The sequence below is a fragment of the Monodon monoceros genome, unplaced genomic scaffold, assembly GCF_005190385.1.
Source record: "Monodon monoceros isolate NGI ecotype Baffin Bay Population unplaced genomic scaffold, NGI_Narwhal_1 Super_Scaffold_3, whole genome shotgun sequence".
Taxonomy (NCBI): domain Eukaryota; kingdom Metazoa; phylum Chordata; class Mammalia; order Artiodactyla; family Monodontidae; genus Monodon; species Monodon monoceros.
The window spans coordinates 71,139,482-71,160,369 of NW_021703780.1; the positions used below are offsets into that span (position 1 = coordinate 71,139,482).

At 39.3% G+C, this 20,888-nt stretch overlaps 1 protein-coding gene across 29 annotated transcripts in view; it reads right to left on the reverse strand.

The window, feature by feature from the left end:
• DNAH12 (dynein axonemal heavy chain 12) overlaps positions 1-20,888 on the reverse strand; it is a 232,905-nt gene that overhangs the window by 209,557 nt on the left and 2,460 nt on the right. For 26 of the 29 annotated variants that reach the window (XR_003796539.1, XR_003796540.1, XR_003796541.1 and 23 more), the window contains exons 2-3: positions 6,867-6,995; positions 6,020-6,217 (exon numbers count right to left, since the gene is read on the reverse strand). The exons of 1 other annotated variant lie outside the window; for it this stretch is intronic. Coding sequence is in view for 19 of the 28 variants with exons in the window: in XM_029241704.1 (XP_029097537.1) it covers positions 6,020-6,189 (170 nt within the window). In the remaining 9 variants the exon portion in view is untranslated. The remainder of the gene's footprint in view (positions 1-6,019; positions 6,218-6,866; positions 6,996-20,888) is intronic. 2 more of the 29 variants (XM_029241697.1, XM_029241700.1) reach the window with 2 other exon arrangements.

Below are 20,888 nucleotides of genomic sequence, written 5' to 3' on the forward strand. Positions count from 1 at the left end.
TCCCTTGTGTGTTACTTGTTGTTTTTCCCTTGCTGCTTTTAATATTTTTTCTTTGTATTTAATTTTTGATAGTTTGAATAATATGTGTCTTGGCATGTTTCTCCTTGGATTTATCCTGTATGGGACTCTCTGTGCTTCTTGGACTTGATTAACTATTTCCTTTCCCATATCAGGGAAGTTTTCAACTATAATCTCTTCAGATATTTTCTCAATCCCTTTCTTTTTCTCTTCTTCTTCTGGGACCCCTATAATTCGAATGTTGGTGCATTTCTTGTTGTCGCAGAGGGTCTGAGACTCTCCTCAATTCTTTTCATTCTTTTTTCTTTACTCTGCTCTGCAGTAGTTATTTACACTATTTTACCTTCCAGGTCACTTATCCGTTCTTCTGCCTCAGTTATTCTGCTATTGATCCCTTATAGAGAATTTTTAATTTCACATATTGTGTTGTTCATCACTGTTTGTTTGCTCTTTAGTTCTTTTAGGTCCTTGTTAAATGTTTGTTGTATTTTCTCCATTCTATTTCCAAGATTTTGCATCATCTTTACTATCATTATTCTGAATTCTTTTTCAGATAGACTGCCTTTGTCCTCTTCATTTGTTAGATCTGGTGGGTTTTTATCTTGCTCCTTCATCTGCTGTGTGTTTCTCTCTCTTCTCATTTTGCTTAACTTACTATGTTTGGGGTCTCCTTTTTGCAGGCTGCAGGTTCATAGTTCCCATTGCTTTTGGTGTCTGTCCCCAGTGGCTAAGGTTAGTTCAGTGAGTTGTGTAGACTTCCTGGTGGAGGGGACTAGTGCCCATGTTCTGGTGGATGAAGCTGGATCTTGCCTTTCTGGTGGGCAGGTCCACATCTGGTGGTGTGTTTTGGTGTGTCTGTGGTGTTATTATGATTTTAGGCAGCCTTTCTGCTAATGGATGGGGTTGTGTTCATGTTGTGCTAGTTGTTTGGCATAGGGTGTCCAGCACTGTAGCTTGCTGGTCATTCAGTGGAGCTGGGTCTTGGCATTGAGATGGAGATCTCTGGGAGCTTTTCGCCATTTGATATTACGTGGAGCTGGGAGGTCCCTTGTGGACCAGTGTCCTGAACTTCACTGTCCCACCCCAGAGGCGCAGCCCTGATGCCTGGCTGGAGTAGCAAGAGCCTGTCATCCACATGGCTCCAAATAAAAGGGAGAAAAGAAAGAAAGAAGAAAGAAAGAAAGAAAGGAAGAAAGGAAGGAAGGAAGGAAGGAAGGAAGGAAGGAAGGAAGAAAGAAGGAAGGAAAGAAGACAAAATAAAATAATGTAAAATGAAATAAAATATAGTTATTAAAATAAAAAATAATTAAGAAAAAAATTTTTAAGTAAAAAAAACGGACAGACAGAACCCTAGGACAAATGGTGAAAGCAAAGCTATACAAACAAAATCACACACAGAAGCATACACATACACAGTCACAAAAAGAGAAAAAGGGAAAAATATATACATATCGTTGCTCCCAAAGTCCACCTCCTCAACTTGGGATGATTCGTGGTCTATTCAGGTATTCCACAGATGCAGGGTACATCAAGTTGATTGTGGATATTTAATCTGCTGCTCCTGAGGCTGCTGGGAGAGATTTCCCTTTTTCTTCTTTGTTCGCACAGCTCCCAGGGTTCAGCTTTGGATTTGGCCCCGCCTCTGCGTGTAGGTCGCCTGACAGCATCTGTTCTTCACTCAGACAGGACGGGGTCAAAGAAGCAGCTGATTCAGGGACTCTGGCTCACACAGGCTGGGGGGAGGGACGGGTACAGATGCGGGGCAAGCCTGCAGTGGCAGAGGCCAGAGTGACGTTGCCCCAGCCTGAGGCGTGCCGTGCATTCTCCCGGGGAAGTTGTCCCTGGATCTCAGGACCCTGGTAGTGGCAGCTGCACAGGCTCCCAGGAGGGGAGGTATGGACAGTGACCTGTGATCGCACACAGGCTTCTTGGTGGCTGCAGCAGGAGCCTTAGTGCCTCATGCCTGTCTCTGGGGTCCGCGCTGATAGCCGCGGCTCGTGCCCGTCTCTGGAGCTCCTTTAAGCTGTGCTCTTAATCCCCTCTCCTCGCGCACCAGGAAACAAAGAGGCAAGAAAAGTCTCTTGCCTCTTCGGCAGCTCCAGACTTTTTCCCAGACTCCCTCCCAGCTAGCTGTGGCGCACTAGCTCCCTTCAGGCTGTGTTCACGCAGTCAACCCCAGTTCTCTCCCTGGGATCCGACCGAAGCCCAAGCCTCAGCTCCCAGCACACGCCCACCCCGGCAGGTGAGCAGAGAAGCCTCTCGGGCTGGTGAGTGCTGGTCGGCACCGATCCTCTGTGCAGGAATCTCTCCACTTTGCCCTCCGGACCCCTGTTGCTGCGCTCTCCTCCGTGGCTCCGAAGCTTCCCCCCTCCGCCACCCGCAGTCTCCACCCACGAAGGGTCTTCCTAGCTTGTGGAAACCTTTCCTCCCTCACAGCTCCCTCCCACTGGTGCAGTTCCCGTCCCTATTCTTTCGTCTGTTTTTTCTTTCTTCTTTTGCCCTACCCAGGTATGTGGGGAGTTTCTTGCCTTTTGGGAGGTCTGAGGTCTTCTGTCAGCGTTCAGTAGGTGTTCTGTAGGAGTTGTTCCACATGTAGATGCATTTCTGATGTATTTGTGGGGAGGAAGGTGAACTCCGTGTCTTACTCTTCCACCACCTTGAAGCTCCTTAAAATGAGGTATTAACTCACGTCGGTTAGAATGGCAATTATCAAAAAATCTAGAAAAAATAAATGCTGGAAAAAGGTGTGGTGAAAAGGGAACCCTCTTGCACTGTTGGTGGGAATGTAAATTGATACAACCACTATGGAAAACAGTATGGAGGTTCTTTAAAAAACTAAAAATAGAACTGCCATATGACACAGCAATCCCACTACTGGGCATATACCCTGAGAAAACCACAATTCATAAAGAGACATGTACCACAATGTTCAGTGCAGCACTATTTGCAATAGCCAGGACACGGAACCAACCTAAGTGTCCATCGACAAATGAACGGATAAAGAAGATGTGGCATATATATACAATGGAATATTACTCGGCCATAAAAAGAAACGAAATTGAGTTATTTGTAGGGGGGTGGATGGACCTAGAGTCTGTCATACAAAGGGAAGTAAGTCAGAAAGAGAAAAACAAATACCATATGCTAACACATATATATGGAATCTAAAAAAAAAAAGGTATTGATGAACCTAGTTGCAGGGCAGGAATAAAGAGATAGATATAGAAAATGGACTTGAGGACATGGGGTGGGAGGGCGAAGCTGGGGCTAAGTGACGGTAGCATCGACATACATATACTACCGAATGTAAAATAGTTGGCTGGTGGAAAATAGCATAGGGAGATCGGCTCGGTGCTTTGCGATGACCTAGGGGGTGCGATAGGGAGCATGGGAGGGAGGCTCATGAGAGAGGGGATATGGGGACATATCTATGCATATGGTTGATTTGCTTTGTTGTGCAACAGAAACTAACACAGTATTGTGAAGCAATTATACCCCAATAAAGATCTATTAAAAACAAAATTCCTAAGGCTTTCTCACATGGAGTAGAAAATGTGCCTGGAATATCCTCCTTCCTCTTTTCTTTGTTAATTGTCAAGGCCCAGGCCAGACTCCCCTTCATCCATCATTTTCTCTGTGAGCAGCCTAGCTCTCAGTGATCAATACTTTCAAGGATTATACTTTGGTATGCTAGTTGGCACTAGCTACCTTGCACTGTAATGATCCCAACATAAATATGCCTAACTTCCTTGAGCTCTTTATATATAAATGTCACCCTTTAATATAGCAATAATTTCCTGGAGTGTGTTTTCTCCTACTCATATAAATAAAAAGAGCTGAGAAGAATGTAAGAGCTAGCGTTTTCACTCCCTGTTTTTGCTTTCTGTGTTAACAATCAAAAACAGATAAATAAACAAAATTGGATAATTTCAAAGGACTGTGTAAGAGACTACATATGGTGAAGGAGAGAAAGGCTGGTCTGAATCAAGAGGGATTCCTAGTGGCCAAGGAAGAAGTGGCTCATTCATGGGAATCTGGAAAGCTACAAAACAATTTTCGATCTTTGCTCAGCCAAGTGTTCTGAGGAACTGGTCCCAGCAGAGGGCTCTGTTCTGCCCAGGACTCCTTACATCCCACCTTACTCCTGGAACTCTCTATCCACAGACCTCACCTGATAATACTCTTCCCCAGGTCCCTGATACTCTAGTGACATTGACCTTTGTCAATTCCTAGAACACAGTGAAAGCATTCATATTTCAGGGCTTTCATGCTTGCTATCCCCTTTGCTACAGTGGTGTTCTCATGTTTATTTAAATGACAAACTTCTTATTCTTTAGATCTCTATATATCATCTCCACGGGACTTTCCTGCAATGTTCCTAGAAACATCTTCCCTGTCACTCTCTATCCCACTATTTTATTTCTTCATAGTATTTATCACCATTTAAAGGGTTAACATAATTTTTTTTAATGTGTTTACTATCTGCCTCCTCCCACCAGAATATAAGCTTCTGAAAGACTAAAGTCCTTTCTGTTGTGTTCTCTGTGGTCTTTCTAGTAACAAGCACAGTGTTTGGGTAACAGTAGATATTTAATATCTGTTAAATAGATGTAAGAGAATATGTAGACAGGGTTAAAGCTGCACAAAGGGGATTAGGAGAAAGCTTTCCAGAGGAGGTGATTCATAAACTAAGCCTTGAATAAATTGTATAAGTATTCAGATAGACTTTTCAGTGAAGGAAACTGCAGGGAGCAATTGTGAAATTTATTTTTCACTAAATGTAAAAATAAGGAACTGCAAGTAGTTCAACATTCTGAGATTATAAAAGGTTTTGGAGCAAGAACAATATGTAACTCCTAAGGAACCCCTTTTTCTATTCTCTAAATCTACTGAAACATTGGTTAGAGTCTTAGAAATTAAAGGGGTAAAGGGTATCTAACAATACATATACTGCCATTAGTTAATATACCTTATAAGTTTGGATTTAAATATGATTAGAAGATTGACAGGCTAATAGTAATGTAAATTTAAAGAAGTTATATGATTAACAGACCTGTTTAATTTTAAGGAAAGTAAAATCAGCAAAAACTTAAATTACTTTAACTAGCAACAATATGATCATCAACAATATGATCATCAACAATGTAACAGAGAATAAAACTTAGTCCGTTGCAAAAATAGGTATAAAGGAGGCAGACCAAAGAGGGAAAGAGAATGCAGAAAGAGAAGCAGAAATCCACCAGAAAGAAATTCCCTGTTTTATAGTTCAGTGTTAGGTTCAAAGCGTACAGAGCTCAATATCTTTTTCTTCTTATTTATCCCTAGAGCCCAGCAGAGTCAGGTACCTAGGAAATTCTCAGTAACTACTGAATTGACTGAACCATCCTTATCAGTGCCTTTGGTAGCTGGTACCTAAATTAGTTTTAATTTCCACTAAATTGGAGGAGAAAGGGTAGGATGTTAGACTGTATTTTCTTTTGTATAGAAAAAATTTTAAGTACAAGTAGTTTCAAGGTATTTTATTAAGTATTTGCTCCAGTGCAATGCTATTTGTAGAGGCCCAGTTACTTGGTCTTACTTTCAGGGACCAGTATGGTTATAATATATCACAAGGAGGAATAGCGTGGTGTTCAAAGTATGTGAACTCTAGGACCAGACTGTCAGGGCCTAAACTCAAGCTGTGAGACCTTCGGCAAGTTACTTAACTTCTCTGCACCTCAGTTTACTCATCTATATATAGAAATAACAATAGTACCCATCGTATAGGGTTGTTGTGAGAAGTATAGGTAAAACAATAAAAACAATGCTTAGAATAAACACTGTAAGCACTATATAACATTTACTATCATTACAATTACTTTTTCAATTGTTTTCCTACTTGAATTTGAAGATGATATTTTGACCATGAACAACCTAAATAGTTAAACTTTTTATGAGAATACAAACACTAATTATTTCACTCAAATTCCAAACAAGGATTATTTACTAATATGCTACTTACACTAACTGATTAATTGTCTTCTGCTGCTCCTTGGATCTTCTGTAACTCAGCAGCTTACTTTGTGCTGGTGCGCCAACACCTATGTCTTCCAGGGGACGAACGATGGGAGGTAACTTCAAGTTCAGAGCCTCTTTTTCTGCTGCAATGGCAGTTTTGTTTGTATCTGACATCTTGGTCCCTTAAAGATTAAAATATACTCTGAGGAGAAAAAGTCCGTAAAGCCATTATTGTAAAAGCTAGCCTCGATATATTCATTACATATCAATACCAAAAATTCTAGGCCTCTTTATATCTTTTTCCCAAGGATGGCAGTTGAGATAAATGGGCAGGGATTCCTGTTACAGCTCTACCATTCATTGCTATGAAGAAATGAAGCCAGTCACTTCCCAGTGAGTGAGGGCTTCAGTTTCCTCATGGCTGAAATTAAGGAACTGGATTAGATGCTCTCTAAATACCTGTACAGTTCTAAAATTTTGAGTTCAAATTTTCCCTAAGAAGCAAATCACAACAACAACAAAATCCAGTTGTTGAGGTATAAACCCTCTCCCCAAAAAGCTGCTACTTTAACATCATTAATATTTTTAAACATCACTATTGTATCTTAGTTTTGCTACCTTCCTAGAAAGCCATACTATGACCAAACAAAAATAGGCATGCTAAGTGCATAAGAAATCTAAAATGTCATATAAATGCTGAATAATTAACTGTGATATCAACTGCATTTGCTGCAGATGCCCACACAATTTGGAGATTCCTGCCTTGAAAAAGACAGTTTCTCCTGGCGCGCAGTTCAAAATCTCCTCCCCTGGGAGAGGGGTGAAGAGAAAAGCTGAGAACAAGAAAGTACCTCTCTGATTGTTTTCACTACTTCCCGGCTGCTCAGATAAGAGGGGTACGCTCAATGAACTTCTCTAATGGTGAACGGGAGAGAAAACAGGGTTGAATCCTCCGGAACGCCCTACGGGGTCCTGCAGAACTGGTGAAAGGAAGAGAGAAAACAGGGTTGAATCCTCCGGAACGCCCTACGGGGTCCTGCCGAGCTGGGCAGTCGCCTCCGTAGAAACAAAGTTGTCGCCATAGAAACTGTCGCGGTCGCAACTAGAGAGACTGGGCAAATGTTGCCTGGAGAGGCAGTTGCTGAGCTGCCACAGATTAGGATTACCTGTCACAACAATAATTCATTACTCGAGTAAATGGAGGGTCAGTGAATGAGACTTTTTTACCTAACTCTCTTCCCTTAGAAAGGGCACGGAATCAGGATCTTCAAATTGTGGAAAACTGCAAGACTGGAAATTCAGATCCGTTGGAAAATAGATTTATATAAACACTCTCAAGGAGGATCAAGTCTTCAAGTGTCCCCATAGCGACTTCCCTGTAAATATTATAACTAATCAAGATTTTAATTTATCTTTTTTCTCTATCCAATATTTGTTTAGACAGCACTTCTTTCAGAAAATTTTTGGCAGAGAAGATTAAGCTGTGTAAATTTTTTGAGTATGCATGAAGAGAGAAATGTGAAACTTTGCTATTTGAGGCTGCACAATGGATACTCCATCTAAATGATAATAGCCTACACAAATACCATGTGCATAAATAAAATTGGTAGATAAATAAATCCTGGTGGTGTATTAATGGCATATTCATTCAACAAATATTTGAGCATCTTCTATTGCCAGTCGGCATGTAAAGAATTTTTTTTTAATGAGTACAGCCTACATTATTGTGTCTAGCAAACAGTTGTTCCTCTAGAAATGTCATTTGAGTCAGTGAATGAACAAATTGAAATTCCTCCTAGCTTGTAAAAACAAACTATTTTCTGTGGAAAACAAAACACTTGTGATTTTTTTGTCACAGTGTCTTTTTAAAAAATTTTATTAAATATAGTTGATTTACAATGTTGTGTTAGTTTCAGGTGTACAGCAAAGTGATATATATATCAGTATATATATATATATATATATATATATATATTCTTTTTTAAGATACTTTTCCATTATGGGTTATTACAAGATATTGAGTATAGTTTCCCATGCTATACAGTAGCTCCTTATTTGTTATCTATTTTATGTATATATACATATATATGTGTGTGTGTGTGTGTGCATATTTTAATCAAAAACTCCTAATTTATCCCTCCCCCACCTTTCCCCTTTGGTAACCGTAAGTTTGTTTTCTATGTCTGTGAGTCAATTTCTGTTTTGTTAATAAATTCATTTGTATCATTTTTTCAGATTCCACATATAAGCAATATCATGATATTTGTCTTTCTGTGATGGTTTTTTGACATGTCAATTTGGTTAGGCTAAACTACAGAACTGAACAGAGGACAGTATTATATCATGCACTCACCTTCTCCCAGTTACTCAATCAAATACTAATCTAGGGCTGCTGTGAAGAGATTTTGCAGATGTAATTCAAGTCCCCTGTAAATTGATGTTAATCTAGGGAGATTATCTGTGTGGGTCTCACTCAGTCAGTGGAAGTCCTTTTAAAAAGTTTTAGACATGCCCTGAGTTAGACTCCAAACAGCAGCTAGGTGTACAGGTGCTCTCCCCTTTCTGGCTCTTTCCTTCCTGACAGCCTGCCCCTACAGATTGTGGACTTGCTTCATGAGCCCCTACAGTTACATAAGCCAGTTCCCTGTAAGAAACCCTATATATAAACATACAAACAATGGATACATATAGGGTATATATATAATCTACTGGTTATAATCTTAATCTTCTGCTTCCCTCATTAGATCCTAACTAATACAATGTACATCTTTTGTCAAACAGGTTTTAATAGGTATAATTTACATACTATAGAATTCACCATTTTAAAGTATACAATTCAATGGGTTTTTCAATAAATTTATACAGTTGTGCAACCATTACCAAGATCCAGTTCTAAAAAATTTCCATCACTGCAAAAAGTTCCCTTGACGTCATAAACAGTCAATCCTCACTCCCACCTCCAGTCCTAGGCAACCACTGATTTGCTTTTGGTCTCTATAGGTTTACAACTTCTGAAAATTTCATATACATGGAATCATGTATTATGTGGTCTTTTGTGTCTGGCTTCTTTCACTTAATAATGTGTTTGAGGTTCATCTATATGTTGTATGTGAGAGAAGTTCATTCCTTTTTACTGATGGATAGTCTTCCATTATATGGATATATCATATTTGGTTTATTCATTCACAAGTTGATGGACATTTGGATTGCTTTCAGTTCGGGGCTATTATGAATAATCCTTCCATGAACATTTGTGTGCAAATCTTTGGATGAACATACATTTTCATTTCTCATTGGTAGGAATTGCTGGGATAAATGATAAGTGTATGTTTGACCTTTTAAGAAACTATCAAACTGTTTTCCAAAGTGGCTGAAAGATTATACATTTCTACCAGAAAAATATAAGCATTCCAATTTCTCCATATCCTTGTCAACACTTGGTATTGTCTATCTTTTTTATTCGAGGTATTTGAATGGACATACAGTGGTATCTCATTGTGGTTTTAATTTGCATTTCCCTAAGTGCAAATATGTTGAATATCTTTTCATGTGCTTATTATCCATTAACATATCTTTTTTTTTGATGAAATGTCTATTTAGATCTTTTAACCATTTTTAAATTGGAATATTTCCATTTTTATCATTAAGGGGTAAGAGTTCTTTACATTCTGAATACAAATCCTTTATCAGATAATTTGCAAATATATTCTCTTGGCCTGTAGCTTGCCTTTTCGTTTTCTTAATGGTATCTTTTTTTTTTAACATCTTTATTGGAGTATAATTGCTTTACATTGTTGTGTTCGTTTCCGCTTTATAACAAAGTGAATCAGCTTATACGTATATATATATATCCCCATATACCCTTCCTCTTGCGTCTCCATCCCACCCTCCCTATCCCACCCCTCTGGTGGTCACAAAGCACTGAGCTGATCTCCCTGTGCTATGCAGCTGCTTCCCACTAGCTATATACTTTATATTTGGTAGAGTATACATGTCAATGCCACTCTCTCACTTCGTCCCAGCTTACCCTTCCCTCTCCCTGTGTCCTCAAGCCCATTCTCTACATCTGTGTCATTATTCCTGTCCTGACCCTAGGATCTTCAGAACAATTTAATTTTATTTTTTAGATTCCATATGTATGTGTTACCATATGTTATTTCTCTTTCTGACTTACTTCACTCTGTATGACAGACTCTAGGTCCATCCACCTCACTACAAATAACTCAATTTCATTTCTTTTTATGGTTGAGTAATATTTCATTCTATGTATATGCCACATCTTCTTTATCCATTCATCTGTCGATGGACACGTAGGTTGCTTCCATGTCCTGGCTATTGTAAATAGAGCTGCAGTGAACATTATGGCACATGACTCTTTGAATTATGGTTTTCTCAGGGTATGTGCCCAGTAGTGGGATTGCTGAGTCATATGGTGGATCTATTTTTAGTTTTTTAAGGAACTTCCGTACTGTTCTCCATAGTGGCTGTATCAATTTACATTCCTGCCAACAGTGCAAGAGGGTTCCCTTTTTTCCACACAATCCACAGCATTTATTGTTTGTAGATCTTTTGATGATGGCCATTCTGAACGAAGTGAGATGGTATCTCATTGTACTTTTGATTTGCATTTCTCTAATGATTAATGATGTTGAGCATTCTTTCATGTGTTTGTTGGCAATCTGTATATCTTCTTTGGAGAAATGTCTATTTAGGTCTTCTGCCCATTTTTGGATTGGATTGTTTCTTTGATATTGAGCTGCATGAGCTGCTTGTACATTTTGGAAATTAATCCTTTGTCAGTTGCTTCATTTCCAAATATTTTCTCCCATTCTGATGATTGTCTTTTCGTCTTCTTCATCGTTTCCTTTGCTGTGCAAAAGCTTTGAAGTTTCATTAGGTCCCATTTGTTTATTTTTGTTTTTATTTCCATTTCTCTAGGAGGTGGGTCAAAAAGGACTTTTCTGTGATTTATATCATAGAGTGTTCTGCCTATGTTTTCCTTGAAGAGTTTTATAGTGTTTGGTCTTACATTTAAGTCTTTAATCCATCTGGAGTTTATTTTTGTGTATGGCATTACGTAGTGTTCTAATTTTATTCTTTTACATGTAGCTGTCCAGGCTTTCCAGCACCAATTATTGAAGAGGCTGTCTTTTCTCCACTGTATATTCTTGCCTCCCTTATCAAATATAAGGTGACCATATGTGTGTGGGTTTATCTCTGGGCTTTCCATCCTTTCCGCTGATCTATATTTGTTTTTGTGCCACTTCCATAATGTCTTGATTACTGTAGCTTTGTAGTATAGTCTGAAGTCAGGGAGCCTGATTCCTCCAGCTCCCTTTTTCTTTCTCAAGATTGCTTTGGTTATTCAGGGTCTTTTGTGTTACCATACATATTGTGAAATTTTTGGTTCTAGTTCTGTGAAAAATGCCATTGGTAGTTTGATAGGGATTGCATTGAATCTGCAGATTGCTTTGGGTAGTAGGGTCATTTTCACAATGTTGATTCTTCCAAACCAAGAACATAGTATATCTCTCCATCAGTTGGTATTATCTTTAATTTCTTTCATCAGTGTCTTATAGTTTTCTGCATACAGGTCTTTTGTCTCCTTAGGTAGGTTTATACCTAGGTGTGTTATTCTTTTTGTTGCAATGGTAAAAGGGAGTGTTTCCTTAATTTCTCTTTCCGATTTTTCATCATTAGTGTATAGGAATGCAAGAGATTTCTGTTCATTAATTTTGTATCCTGCTACTTTAGCAAATTCATTGATTAGCTCTCATAGTTTTCTGGTAGCATCTTTAGGATTCTGTATGTATTGTATTGTGTCATCTGCAAACAGTGACAGTTTTAACTCTTCTTTTCCAATTTGGATTCCTTTTTTCTTTTTTTTGCGGTATGCGGACCTCTCACTGTTGTGGGCTCTCCCATTGAGGAGCACAGGCTCTGGACATGCAGGCTCAGTGGTCACAGCTCACGGGCCCAGCTGCTCCACGGCACGTGGGATCATCCCGGACCGGGGCACTACCCCGCGTCCCCTGCATCGGCAGGCAGACTCTCAACCACTGCGCCACCAAGGAAGCCCTGTATTCCTTTTCTTTCTTTTTTGTCTCTGATTGCTGTGGCTAAAACTTCCAAAACTATGTTGAATAATAATGGTGAGAGTAGGCAACCTTGTATTGTTCCTGATCTCAGAGGAAATGTTTTCAATTTTTCACCATTGAGAATGATGTTGGCTGTGGGTTTGTCATATATGGCCTTTATTATGTTGAGGTAAGTTCTCTCTATGCCTACTTTCTGGAGGGTTTTTTATAATAATTGGGTGTTTGTTGAATTTTGTTGAAAGCTTTCTCTGCATCTATTATCATATGGTTTTTATCCTTCAGTGTATTAATATGGTGTATCACATTGATTGATTTGTGTATATTGAAGAATCTTTGCATTCCTGGGATAAACTCCACTTTATCATGGTGTATGGTCCTTTTAATGTGCTGCTGGATTGTTTGCTAGTACTCTGTTGAGATTTTTGCATCGATGTTCATCAGTGATATAGGCCTGTAGTCTTTTCTTGTGACATCTTTGTCTGGTTTTGGTAACAGGGTGATGGTGGTGTCGTAGAATGAGATTGAGAGTGTTCCTCCCTCTGCTATATTTTGGAAGAGTTTGAGGATAGGTCTTAGCTCTTCCCTAAATGATTGATAAAATTCACCTGTGAAGCCATCTGGTCCTGGGCTTTTGTTTGTTGGAAGATTTTTAATCACAGTTTCAATTTCAGTGCTTCTGATTGGTCTGTTTATATTTTCTATTTCTTCCGGGTTCAGTCTCAGAAGGCTGTGCTTTTCTAAGAATTAGTCCATTTCTTCCAGGTTGTCCATTTTATTGGCATATATTTGCTTGTAATAATCTCTCATGATCCTTCGTATTTCTGCAGTGTCAGTTGTTACTTCTCCTTTTTCATTTCTAATTCTATTGATTTGAGTCTTCTCCCTTCTTTTCTTGATGAGTCTGGCTAATGGTTTATCAATTTTGTTTATCTTCTCAAAGAACCAACTTTTAGTTGTATTGATCTTTGCTATTGTTTCCTTCATTTGTTTTTCATTTATTTCTGATCTGATCTTTGTGATTTCTTTCCTTCTGCTAACTTTGGGTTATTTTTGTTCTTCTTTCTCTAATTGCTTTAGGTGGAAGGTTAGGTTGTTTATTTGAGATTTTTGTTTCTTGAGGTAGGATTGTATTGCTATAAACTTCCCTCTTGGAACTGCTTTTGCTGCAGCCCATAGCTTTTGGGTCATCGTATTTTCAATGTCATTTGTTCCTAGGTATTTTTTTTATTTCCTCTTTGATTTCTTCTGTGATCTCTTCCTTGTTTAGTAGTGTATTGTTTAGCCTCCATGTGTTTGTATTTTTTTACAGTCTTTTTCCTGTAATTGATATCTATTCTCATAGAGTTGTGCTCGGAAAAGATAACTGATATGATTTCAATTTTCTTAAGTTTACCAAGGCTTGATTTGTGACCCAAGATATGATCTATCCTGGAGAATGTTCCATGAGCACTTGAGAAAAAAGTGTATTCTGTTGTTTTTGGATGGAATGTCCTATAAATATGAATTAAGTCCATCCTATTTAATGTATCATTTAAAGCTTGTGTTTCCTTATTTATTTTCATTTTGGATGATCTGTCCATTGGTGAAAGTGGGGTGTTAAAGTCCCCTACTATGATTGTGTTACTGTCAACTTCCCCTTTTATGGCTGTTAGCATTTGCCTTATGTACTGAAGTGCTCCTATGCTGGGTGCATAAATATTTACAAATTTTGTATCTTCTTCTTGGATTGATCCGTTGATCATTATATAGTGACCTTCTTTGTCTCGTGTAACAGTCTTTATTTTAAAGCCTATTTTGTCTGATATGAATATTGCTACTCCAGCTTTTTTTTTTTTTTTTTCCGGTACACAGACCTCTCACTGTTGTGGCCTCTCCCGCTGCGGAGCACAGGCTCTGGACGCGCAGGCTCAGCGGCCATGGCTCACGGACCTACCCGCTCCGCGGCATGTGGGATCTTCCTGGACTGGGGCATGAACCCGTGTTCCCTGCATCGGCAGGCAGACTCTCAACCACTGCGCCACCAGGGAAGCCCTCCAGCTTTCTTTTAATTTCCATTTCCATGGAATATCTTTTTCCAACCCCTCACTTTCAGTCTGTATGTGTCCCTAGATCTGAAGTGGATCTCTTGTAGACAGCATATATACAGGTATTTTTTGGGGGTATCCATTCAGCCAGTCTATGTCTTTTGGTTGGAGAATTTAATCCATTTACATTTAAGGTAATTATCAAAATGTATGTTCCGGGGGACGAGGGGAAGATGGCGGAATAGTAAGATGCAGAGATCACCTTCCTCCCCACAGATACACCAGAAATACATCTACACGTTGAACAACTCCTACAGCACACCTACTGAACGCTGGCAGAAGACCTCAGATCTCCCAAAAGGCAAGAAACTCCCCACGTACCTGGGTAGTGCAAAAGAAAAAGGAATAAGCAGAGACAAAAGGATAGGGACGGGACGTGTACCAGTGGGAGGGAGCTGTGAAGGAGGAAAGGTTTCCACACACTAGGAAGCCCGTTCGCGGGGGGAGACTGTGGGTGGCGGAGGGGGAAAGCTTCGGAGCCGCGGAGGAGAGCACAGCAACGGGTGCGGAGGGCAAAGCAGAGAGATTCCCGCACAGAGGATCGGTGCCAACCAGCACTCACCAGCCCAAGAGCCTTGTCTGCTCACCCACCAGGGTGGGCAGTGCTGGGAGCTGAGGCTCAGGCTTCGGTCAGAGCACAGGGAAAGGACTGGGGTTGGCGGTGTGAACACAGCCTGCAGGGGGTTAGTGCACCACGGCTAGCCAGGAGGGAGTCTGGGGAAAAGTCTGGACCTGTCGAAGAGGCAAGAGACTTTTCTTGCCTCTTTGTTTCCTGGTGCATGAGCAGAGGGGAGTAAGAGCGCTGCTTAAAGGAGCTCCAGAGACGGGTGCGAGCCGCGGCTAAAAGCGCGTACCACAAAGACGTGCATGAGACGCTAAGTCTGCTGCTGCCGCCACCAAGAAGCCTGTGTGTGAGCACAGGTCACTATCCACACCCCCCTTCCGGGGAGCCCGTGCAGCCCGCCACTGCCAGGGTCCCGGAATCCAGGGACAACTTCCCTGAGGGAACGCACGGCGCACCTCAGGCTGGTGGAACGTCACGCTGGCCTCTGCCGCCGCAGGCCCACCCCGCAGTGCGTATCCCTCCCTCCCCCCAGCCTGAGTGAGCCAGAGTCCCCGAATCAGCTGCTCCTTTAACCCCGTCCTGTCTGAGAGAAGAAGAGACGCTTTCAGGCGACCTACATGCAGAGGCAGGGCCAAATCCAAAGCTGAACCCCGGGAGCTGTGTGAACAAAGAAGAGAAAGGGAAATCTCTCCCAGCAGCCTAAAAAGCAGTGGATTAAATCTCCACAATCTATTTGATGTACCCTGCATCTGTGAAATACATGAATAGACAACGAATCATCCCAAATTGAGGGGGGACTTTGAGAGCAAGATTTATTATTTTTTCCCCTTTTCCTCTTTTTGTGGGTGTGTATGTGTATGCTTCTGTGTGAGATTTTGTTTGTACAGCTTTGCCCTGACCATTTGTCCTAGGGTTCTATCCGTCGGTTTTGTTTTGTTTTATTTTTTTTCTTAATAATTATTTTTTATTTTCATAACTTTATTTTACTTTATCTTCTTTCTTTCTTTCTTTCCTTCCTTCCCTCCTTTAGACAAAGAATCATCCCAAAATGAGGAGGTGGACTTCGAGAGCAAGGTTTATGATTTTTTTCCCCTTTTCCTCTTTTTGTGAGTATGTGTATGCTTCTGTGTGAGATTTTGTCTGTATAGCTTTGCTTCCACCATTTGTCCTAGGGTTCTATCTGTCCATTTTGTTGTTGTTGTGGTTGGGTTTTTTAAATTTTTTTCTTAATAATTATTTTCTATTTTAATAACTTTATTATATTTTATCTTACTTTATTTTATTTTACTTTATCTTCCTTCTTACCCTTCCTTCCTCCTGCTCTCCATCCCTCCTTTCTTTCTTTCCTTCTTTCTTTCTTTCTACTTCTACTAATTCTTTCTACTTTTTCTCCCTTTTATTCTGAGCCGTGTGGATGAAAGGCTCTTGGTGCTGCAGCCAGGAGTCAGTGCTGTGCCCCTGAGGTGCGAGAGCCAAGTTCAGGACACTGGTCTACAAGAGACCTCCCAGCTCCACATAAGATCAAATGGTGAAAATCTCCCAGAGATCTCCATCTCAACACCAGCACCCTGCTTCACTCAACGACCAGCAAGCTACAGTGCTGGACACCCTATGCCAAACAACTAGCACAACATGAACACAACCCCAACCATTAACAGAGAGACTGCCTAAAGTCTTAATAAGTCCACAGACACCCAAAAACACACCACCAGACGTGAACCTGCCCAACAGAAAGACAAGATCCAGCCTCATCCACCAGAATACAGGCACTAGTCCCCTCCACCAGGAAGCCTACACAACACACTGAACCAACCTTAGGCACTGGGGACAGACACAAAAAACAACAGGAACTATGAACCTGCAGCCTGCAAAAAGCAGACCCCAAACACAGTAAGATAAGCAAAATGAAAAGACAGAAAAACACACAGCAGATGAAGGAGCAAGATAAAAACCCAACAGACCTAACAAATGAAGAGGAAATAGGCAGTCTACCTGAAAAAGAATTCAGAATAATGATAGTAAAGATGATCCAAAATCTTGGAAATAAAATAGACAGAATGCAAGAAACATTTAACAAGGACCTAGAAGAACTAAAGATGAAACAAACAACGATGAACAACACAATCTGAAATTAAAAATATTCTAGATGGGATCAATAGCAGAATAACTGAGGCAGAAGAACAGATAAGTGACCTGGAAGATAAAATAGTGGAAATAACTACTGCAGAGCAGAATAAAGAAATAACAACGAAAAGAACTGAGGACAGTCTCAGAGACCTCTGTGACAACATTAAACGCAACAACATTTGAATTATAGGGATTCCAGAAGAAGAAGAGAAAAAGAAAGGGACTGAGAAAATATTTGAAGAGATTATAGTTGAAAACTTCCCTGATATGGGAAAGGAAATAGTTAATCAAGTCCAGGAAGCACAGAGAGTCCCATACAGGATAAATCCAAGGAGAAACACACCAAGACACATATTAATCAAACTATCAAAAATTAAATACAAAGAAAACATATTAAAAGCAGCAAGGGAAAAACAACAAATAACACAAAAGGGAATCCCCATAAGGTTAACAGCTGATCTTTCAGGAGAAACTCTGCAAGCCAGAAGGGACTGGCAGGACATATTTAAAGTGATGAAGGAGAAAAACCGGCAACCAAGATTACTCTACCCAGCAAGGACCTCATTCAGATTTGATGGAGAAATTAAAACCTTTGCAGACAAGCAAAAGCTGAGAGAGTTCAGCACCACCAAACCAGCTTTACAACAAATGCTAAAGAACTTCTCTAGGCACAACACAAGTGAAGGAAAAGACCTACAATAATGAACCCAAAACAATTAAGAAAATTGGATTAGGAACATACATATCGATAATTACCTTAAATGTAAATGGACTAAGTGCTCCCACCAAAAGACACAGATTGGCTGAATGGATACAAAAACAAGACCCATATATATGCTGTCTACGAGTGACCCACTTCAGACCTAGAGACGCATACAGACTGAAAGTAAGGGGATGGAAAAAGATATTCCATGCAAATGGAAAACAAAAGAAAGCTGGAGTAGCAATTCTCATATCAGACAAAATAGACTTTAAAATAAAGACTATTAGAAGAGACAAAGAAGGACACTACATAATGATCAAGGGATCGATCCAAGAGGAAGATATAACAATTGTAAATATTTATGCACCCAACATAGGACCACCTCAATACATAAGGCAAATACTAACAGCCATAAAAGGGGAAATCGGAAGTAGTACATTCATAGTAGGGGACTTTAACACCCCACTTTCACCAATGGACAGATCAACCAAAATGAAAATAAATAAGGAAACACAAGCTTTAAATGAAACATTAAACAAGATGGACTTAATTGATATTTATAGGACATTCCATCCAAATACAACAGAATACACATTTTTCTGAAGTGCTCATGGAACATTCTCCAGGATAGATCATATCTTGGGTCACAAATCAAGCCTTGGTAAATTTAAGAAAATTGAAATTGTATCAAGTATCTTTTCTGACCACAATGCTATGAGACTAGATATCAATTACAGGAAAAGATCTGTAAAAACTACAAGCACATGGAGATAAACAATACACTACTTAATAGTGAAGTGATCCGTGAAGAAATCAAAGAGGAAATAAAAAAATACTTAGAAACAAATGATAATGGAGACACAACGACCCAAAACCTATGGGATGCAGCAAAAGCAGTTCTAAGAGGGAAGTTTATAGCAATACAATCCTACCTGAAGAAACAGGAAACATCTCGAATAAACAACCTAACCTTCCACCTAATGCAATTAGAGAAAGAAGAACAAAGAAAACCCAAAGTTAGCAGAAGGAAAGAAATCCTAAAAATCAGATCAGAAATAAATGAAAAAGAAATGAAGGAAATGATAGCAAAGATCAATAAAACTAAAAGCTGGTTCTTTGAGAAGATAAACAAAATTGATAAACCATTAGCCAGACTCATCAAGAAAAGAAGGGAGAAGACTCAAATCAATAGAATTAGAAATGAAAAAGGAGAAGTAACAACTGACACTGCAGAAATACAAAAGATCATGAGAGATTACTACAAGCAACTCTATGCCAATAAAATGGACAACCTGGAAGAAATGGACAAATTCTTAGAAATGCACAACCTGCCAAGACTGAATCAGGAAGAAATAGAAAATATGAACAGACCAATCACAAGCCCTGAAATTGAAACTGTGATTTAAAATCTTCCAACAAACAAAAGCCCAGGACCAGATGGCTTCACAGGCAAATTCTATCAAACATTTAGAGAAGAGCTAACACCTATCCTTCTCAAACTCTTCCAAAATACAGCAGAGGGAGGAACACTCCCAAACTCATTCTACGAGGCCACCATAACCTTGATACCAAAACCAGAGAAGGATGTCACAAAGAAAGAAAACTACAGGCCAGTATCACTGATGAATGTAGATGTAAAAATCCTCAACAAAATACTAGCAAACAGAATCCAACAGCACATTAAAAGGATCATACACCATGATCAAGTGGGGTTTATCCCAGGAATGCAAGGATTCTTCAATATACGCAAATCAATCAATGGGATAAATCATATTAACAAATTGAAGGAGAAAAACCATATGAGCATCTCAATAGATGCAGAGAAAGCTTTCCACAAAATTCATCACCCATTTATGATAAACACCCTGCAGAAAGTAGGCATAGAGGGAACTTTCCTCAACATAATAAAGGCCATATATGACAAACCCACAGCCAACATCGTCCTCAATGGTAAGGGTTTTTTTTTAATATAAATTTATTTATTTTATTTTTGGCTATGTTGAGTCTTTGTTGCTGCGTGCAGGCTTTCTGTAGTTGCAGTGTGTGTGGGCTACTCTTTGTTGCAGTGTGTGGGCTTCTCACTGTGGTGGCTTCTCTTTATTTCAGAGCACAGGCTCTAGGCGCACGGGTTTCAGTGGTTGTGGCTCAGAGGCTCTAGAGCACAGGCTCAGTAGTTGTGGTTCATGGGCTTAATTGCTCCACAGCCTGTGGGATCTTCCTGGACCAGGGCTCGAACCCATGTCCCTTGCGTTGGCAGGCGGATTCTTAACCACTGCACCACCAGGGAAGCCCAGGCTTGATTATATAATAGCACTTATGGATAACGACACAAAAATATGATTCTCCAATACTATACAAAAAGTTTTTTTCTATTTCTTAATAGAAATGATGAAGATGCTAAGAGAACTTATGAAACAAACTTACTATGCTTTAAACTATGTATTGTTATTTCAAAATTAAGAATGGGAGTGCAGGAAAAAGAAATGAGTCCATATGCTTAAGAGTTCTTTATGGAGCTAAACTGTGTTGTTTTACATAAGTTCTTTGACTGAATTTCTTTTCTTCGAACTAAGTTTATGATTGCTATTATAGTAACATTAATTATACTTATATTAAGTGATATAGTTGTACCTCAATTTTAAAAATGAGAAAAATGATATAGCTGTATCATATACATACTATACTATATAGTATATTAATATATAATGTAATCATAAATTATGATAAATATTTTAAAATATAAGAAACAAATAGCACTGTTGGTGGGACTGTAAATTGATGAAGTCACTATGGAAAACATTATAAAAACAGAAGTTCCTCAAAAAGTTAGAAGTAGAACTACCGTATGATTCAGCATTCCATTTCTGGTTATATATACACACAAAGGAAACAAAATCAATATCCCAAAAACGTCTCTACACCCCCATGTTCTGTGCAGCATTATTTACAATAGCCAAGACATGGAAACAACCTAAATGTTAAGTGTCCATAGATGGATAAATGGGTAAAGAAAATGTAAGATATATAGATATAGAAATGATGTAGATATATAGATATAGATATATAATGGAATATTATTCAACAATAAAAAAGGAGATCCTGCCATTGTGACAACATGGATGGACCTCAAGGGCATTATGCTAAGTGAAATAAGTCAGACAAAGACAAATACTGTATGATTTCAATTATATGTGGAATCAAAAGAAAATTAATTCATAGATACGGACAACAGATTGGTGTGGGGGTAGGGATGGATGGAGGAAATGGATGAAGGTGATCAAAAAGGTAAAAACTTC